General features: G+C 36.8%; 1 protein-coding gene across 1 annotated transcript; it reads right to left on the bottom strand.

Annotated features, from left to right (window-relative positions):
* Positions 1 to 1034: 1034 nt before the first annotated feature.
* Positions 1035 to 4519, bottom strand: LOC149045589 (uncharacterized). Its single transcript, XM_089206108.1, has 4 exons — positions 4383 to 4519; positions 3090 to 3225; positions 2411 to 2659; positions 1035 to 1598 (listed from the first exon to the last, which is right to left on the bottom strand). The coding sequence occupies exons 1-4, from the start codon at positions 4426 to 4428 to the stop codon at positions 1292 to 1294; spliced, it is 738 nt and encodes a 245-aa protein (XP_089062234.1). The 5' UTR covers positions 4429 to 4519; the 3' UTR covers positions 1035 to 1291.
* Between the last annotated feature and the right edge of the window lie 1391 nt (positions 4520 to 5910).

Below are 5910 nucleotides of genomic sequence, written 5' to 3'. Positions count from 1 at the left end.
TGCTATTTCACGACGATAAAGTTTCATTCATCCCATTCGTACCCTTAATTAATTATTATGTTTCTACATTATATCCCTTGTTCCATTGCAGGTTGGTTGCCACCTTGCTCGTCATTATTTATAATTATGATAATAACAATAATAATAATAACAATGGTAATGAGAACAATAATAGTAACAATTAAAATTATGGTGATGATTGAATAATTATAATTATAATGATAATTATAATAAATTATTTATGTCATCATTACTGTTATTGACAAGTATGTTGGTTGTGATTGGGTCCACTTGCCCTCCGACCATCTGTACTGAGTTTTTTTACTGAGTGCGACATCTTTTTTTATTAAAAAGCACGACAAGAGTTATTACAGAGTGCGACAGCTTTTTCATTACAATGTACGACAAGAGTTATTACAAAGTGCGACAGCTTTTTTCTTTCAAAGTACGACGTATGTTATTACAAAGTGTGGCAGCTTTTTTTATTACAGGTTGCGACTTTATTTCATTAGAAAGCTGCGAAAAGATGTTATGACAAAGTGCAACAGGTATTACAAAGTGCGACAGCTTTTTATCAAAAAGTTGCCACAATTTTATTACAAAGTGTGACAGGTATTGCAAAATGCGACAGGTACTATAAAGTGCTACGTATATTTCAAAGTACGACAGAACAACTGACCACCTTCACCACACACTATTTCAATTAGTCGAGCTCAGCAAAGTCAACCGTTCGAAACAAGTCAATTTCATAACAGCAAAGAAAGTATTGGAAATATAACGCCCTAGATCATGTATCTTGCAAACATTGTAAAAGGCAAGTAGGGCCAATTACAGAAACGATACGTTTCACATACTCGTTGTAAAGTGCCATGTGATGCGTTGGAAAAGGAGTGGGGAGGGTAGGTGGGTGAGTTGATGGCGCTCTTAAGACAACAACAACAACAAATCAAGTTAAACTGGCTCCAGCTTCCTTTAATCGAAATGCCTTTAACGCTTATGGCTCGGAATAAGTATCATGATGTCTGACAAGATCATTTCTGAAACAAATATCTTTTATTGGTTTGCTGCAAAAAAGGTCTCTTTTTAACATTATTTTATTTAAATTTTCATTACTTTCGATTTATGAAATGATAATGTTAAGAAAGTGCTTGTTAATGAAATAAAAGGCAAACAATACAAGGAAACATTGCAGACTTTTGATAAGCTAGCAGCTCAAATTCCTCGCTCAATACCACAACTTTTAAAATTTGCCTTAAAACGTTTAAAAACAAGGATTGTGAGAGTACCCTCTTTAAAAGCTGAAAAAGAACCAAGTGGTCGGGAAAACAGACAAAAACGCCTGCAAAACACCGATTTTGATGCCAGCGGCCGCATTGATACTATTGGGTTTATCGTTGCGAAGGAATGCGCCGGTGGGTCCAATTATGTTTTTCACGCTGTTGCACTGGTCATTTCCGGTAGCCCCAGGGTTCCGATTATCAGCGCAGAAAGGATTTTGGCCAGCAAAAGTCAAGTTAAACAATTCCAGCGCTTCAGGGGGGAAGGTACACTCAGTAAGCATCACATTCTTCAGACACTTCTTCATCTTAGTTTGCTCCCTGAAAAAATGAAGGTCATCAAAAGTTTAGTAGTCTCTCTCTTTTCTTTTCTTTTCTTTTTTTTTTTGTGTTATTGAACAATATGTAGTCTCGGAAATTTTCTGAGACTACATGTTGGTATGCTCCCCACTGTGAACGTCGCTCTCTTAATCATTCAGCCATTCTCGACCAATTGCAACAGTTTCCTTGGTTCTTAAAATTTTCCTTTTGCTTTCGTACCAGCAATGATTATCAAATACGATATTTTGTTTGTTTTTGTTATACTCGAGCAAAAACAAAAGCAATCGTATCTGTCTTTTTTTACCTTCAAACCTTTTTCAGTTTGAATAAGGTTTTGAAGGGAAAAAAAGACATGACAATCTGAGATTGTCTTCAGTTTTTTGCATAGCTTTATTTTGGAAGAAGTAGTGAACTGCATTGTCTGAACGATAGATAGATAAAGTTAAACCTCCTTGGCTTTTAAGCGCACCCATTATAGAATCAAATGACAAGAATGTCTCAATTCATCTCCTGAACAATCCTTTCTTCATTCTCTTCCTTTATTCGAAAAAAAGTAATCGCTTGGCCCCGAATTTAATGTAATTTACACCTATAGGTTTTCTTGTTAATTATTAGCCTGGTAGCTGGTATATGGTCCAATAAGAGCGCATTTTCTTGGCAGCTCATAAATAAAAACACGACGGAAATTATTGAAATTTTTCATCTCACGCTCGTAACAAGAATTTAATTTGTTTCTTGTTCCACAACCATGCCACAAATTAATTATCTTTTTCAATTTCTGTTTGCAAAAGAAATAGTTAACATGAACTCACGTGCAAAGAGAGGAATTCGATATGTTCGCGGCGAATATGCCTCGAAAGGATCCCATGCAGACTCTCATTTTAGTTGTGACTGAGCTGGAACAATTCAAATATCTTAAATACTTTGTACTTGTTTGCATGAGACCTTCAGCACATCCTCTTTTCCGGGTTGAATTACTTTCCATGCTGCTGTTTGGCAGGATGTCAAAACAGTGCTTGTCCAATTTCAGCATACATTCATTTGCTTGGTCAAGCTTAGAACTGGAATGAAAACAAGAAACCCATGAAGTTAGAGCACTTTTTAAGTAAGGGTCTAAGGTGATCCGTGTATGAGTTTAGTTTAGTTTGAATCGCTCTTAATCTCATTAGCAGCTGATGTTTGTAAACTCTCCTGGTATACCGTTGCCCATTGCAACTGGAGCACTCGCGTTTTCCCGCTTTCTGATCGGCTGTTTCTGGTTGGCTGTCACTGATTGGCTATTTCTGTATCATCCTTTCGTTTGGTTGGCTGCTGCCACAACTTTGGTGTAAAATTACGTGACTTACCCTCCCCTTCCCCCCTCCCCCCCCCCCCTCAGCTCCCACTCACGAAGCCTTCGAGAGCCCTCCAGACGAGGTCACTTGAAAAATAAAAGTATCGCAGTCGTCGTTCAAAACACCTCAAAGTTTAGAGCTATTTAAATGAACTTACGAGCAGTTTCCTGTGGGGTCCGTTCGCAGTCCTCTATAGAGGGAGGAGGTGCAATTGCGATAAGCGCAATAGAATTCTATGCCAGAACAGTTACCAACGTTTGGGAGTGCTGCTGCGTGTTTTCCAACGAGAAACGCTAAAGAAACGATGAATGGAATCAATAACTCAGTTACGTAGTTAGACGTAGTTTTTCATGAAAATAAAGTAAGTATTGGAAATAAAACAGAGTATTTAACACGCAAACCTTGTAAAGGCTAGGGTAGGGGGAATCCCATCCCCCCCCTCCCCCACTACCAAAAAATTAAACGAAGAAGCAAAGAAGGAAGCCCAGCCCCCCTCCCACTCACACGGTTACCCTTCTCGCCAGTTTGTTTCGTCAGGGTCGTTGCGAATATTCTTCTGGAAAACAGCTGGCCTTTTATACATCGTCAAAAATCGATTACGGACGTATTAAAAAATGTTCATGTTAATTATTTTGAGAAGTTTGAATAGAAGAACGCATTTGGCTGGGTCTACGATAGGACCTCCACCATCTTTTTCCTTTCCTCCGTCAAGTTCCAAAACGCTTTAACACCTCTGGGAAGAAATTTCAATTCTCAAGATACGTTTTTACCGAGCATATGGTTAGGGTTCAATATATTGGCCAAAACACTGAGAAAATGAGCTCTTATCATGCAGAAAAGAAAAGCATCCTCGTAACAATGAAAGAACCAGGATAAAGATAAAAGTTCACTTTAGGTGTCTCATTTCAAGACTGAAAATACTATTCAAATTAAGCCCCTCAAACAAACTTTCCACGATTGTTGCATGAATAAACTTTTTTCTTCTTTTGAGATCTGTTACAGTACAATTTTCTATGCGTCACTAGCTATATACTGGTACAGGAAGCGTGACAAAAAACAAACCTACAGTATTTCAATTTGCCACCGGTTAAGTCGTCCAGCAGAGCACCGATTTACCTTCAGTAGGAAGATATACGGTTTGAAACCTCTTCGAAGAATATTGAAGAATTTGGAACTTTCTCAGCTATACAGAACAACATGAAAATTGCCATCGTTCTCTCTTTCTGGGGTTAATATTTAAAGGCATCACCTCCCCTCCGCGCAATACAGTGGACGCCGCTTTATCTGCGTAACAGCTAAATATTACAGCATCTTTCTTCAAACAGTAGGTAGCAGAAGTTAAAAAAGAAAATAATAAAGCCAAACTTCCGAAACGAAATGAAAAGAAATCGCCTCCAGTGGGTATTTTATAACTGATTATTTCACTTTAGGTAGTGAAAGAAGAACTTACCGACGGCCACGACGAAAAACATAGTGAGACGCTCAGAGACCTGCATCTTCGCTGCTCCTTCAAAAATAAATTGTTCCAGTGTAACTTAGATCCTTTTATTTAAACCCTTTTCTTTTTTTTTTTTTTTTCCATTGTCGCCCTTTATCTTGGTGGCGCCGGCTAAGCTGGGGATCGCTTTCGTTAAATCCTTTTTTGGTCACGTACAAATGTGTCAAGGTCACTCAAACGTATTTTTTTTTGGTTATTTTCAGTATATTTTTAATGCTATTAACTTGAAGCAAATTGATTTTGTTATTTTGCTAAATTTCTAGCTTTCCTTCAACATCTTCTTTGTTTTGTATAGTTGTAGTGTTCCCAAGTATTCTTCTCCTACCCAAATCTCCAATTTCCAGGTAAATCCTGTTGTCGAGCATGGGCAGTTTTTTACGCCTTTCCCTTTTTTTAGCTAGAACAATTTCTCTAAATCTCTTATAAATTGGCCACCTTTTGCTTAGTTATTCTTTTGATTTAACTGGTTTGCTAAGCAACAGTATAACAACTTGCCGAGCTTCTGCTTGTCTATTCTTGACCAGTTCTAAAATTATTTATTTGTTTTCTTGCACTTTTTATCTAAATTTAGTTCACTTTTCTTCACCACGCAATTTATTGTTGTGTTAGCTCTGTCATGCAATTTTCTGTTTAGGTTTAAATTGCTTTTTTAATGGATTCACATTTTATTTTGTACAGTGTTTCGCATATATAATGTTGTAAATCATGTCCCTTCCTTCCCGTCTATTATTTGCATTTATTCTAGACCTATTGTAGTTTTTCTTATTTTCTTTGTATTTTAGCTGTTGTTCATTTTTGTTTTTTGTTGTTGTTTGTTTGTTCCCAAAAAATCGCAAATCTTGAGCTCAAATCTGTTTGTTCCTATGTTAGCCGTTTGGCAGTCAAACTCATAGTGGTGCGTTTGGGAGGTTCGCATAAACATATTTCTCCTTACAGTACGAAATGATATGGGTTTGGGGGCACCAGCACACTGAAAAATATTGCACGTCATTGTCACTGAAGTATTTTCATAAATAGCTGCCAGTATTTGCTCGTGTATATTTACCATGAAAAAAAAGGGCATGAAACAACCCATTCCCCAAACCGATATCGTCACCACAAATGCTATTTTTAACTAAAAAAAAACAACAAACAAAACCAAAAAATAATAATAAATACGCTTTTGGAAAGGCAAATTATAGGAAAACTAGAATGAAGCAGGATTAAAATCTAAAATATGGCAGAAACGATTCAAATCAAACGCAAGAAATTAGAAACAGTTTATAATCTCTTTTTTAACTCTGATAACTAATTCCATGTGTTTTTGATATTGTTTTTCCTTGTGTCCTCTGAAATGTAAACGTCATGAGGAAAATCTTAGACCAAATAGCTACTGTAGTTTGAAAGCAGACACTTCTAGGCTAGCCAAAGTTTTATTTTTCTCTTACAAGTTCATTCATTTTCGTAAAGGCATCAAGATATATTTATGAGTGATGTGAAA

This window comes from Pocillopora damicornis, chromosome 5 (genome assembly GCF_964200805.1).
Source record: "Pocillopora damicornis chromosome 5, jaPocDami1.2, whole genome shotgun sequence".
In the NCBI taxonomy this organism is placed as follows: Eukaryota; Metazoa; Cnidaria; class Anthozoa; order Scleractinia; family Pocilloporidae; genus Pocillopora; species Pocillopora damicornis.
The sequence above is the reverse complement of the archived record's forward strand: the minus strand, read 5'-3'. Positions and strand labels throughout refer to the sequence as shown.

Coding starts and splice junctions, on each gene's coding strand:
- LOC149045589 (XM_089206108.1), bottom strand. CDS start 4,428: ATGCAGGTCTCTGAGCGTCTCACTATGTTTTTCGTCGTGGCCGTCG. Junction 3,226..4,382: donor GTTTTTCGTCGTGGCCGTCG/GTAAGTTCTTCT, acceptor TCGTTTCTTTAG/CGTTTCTCGTTGGAAAACAC. Junction 1,599..2,410: donor TCGAATTCCTCTCTTTGCAC/GTGAGTTCATGT, acceptor TCATTTTTTCAG/GGAGCAAACTAAGATGAAGA.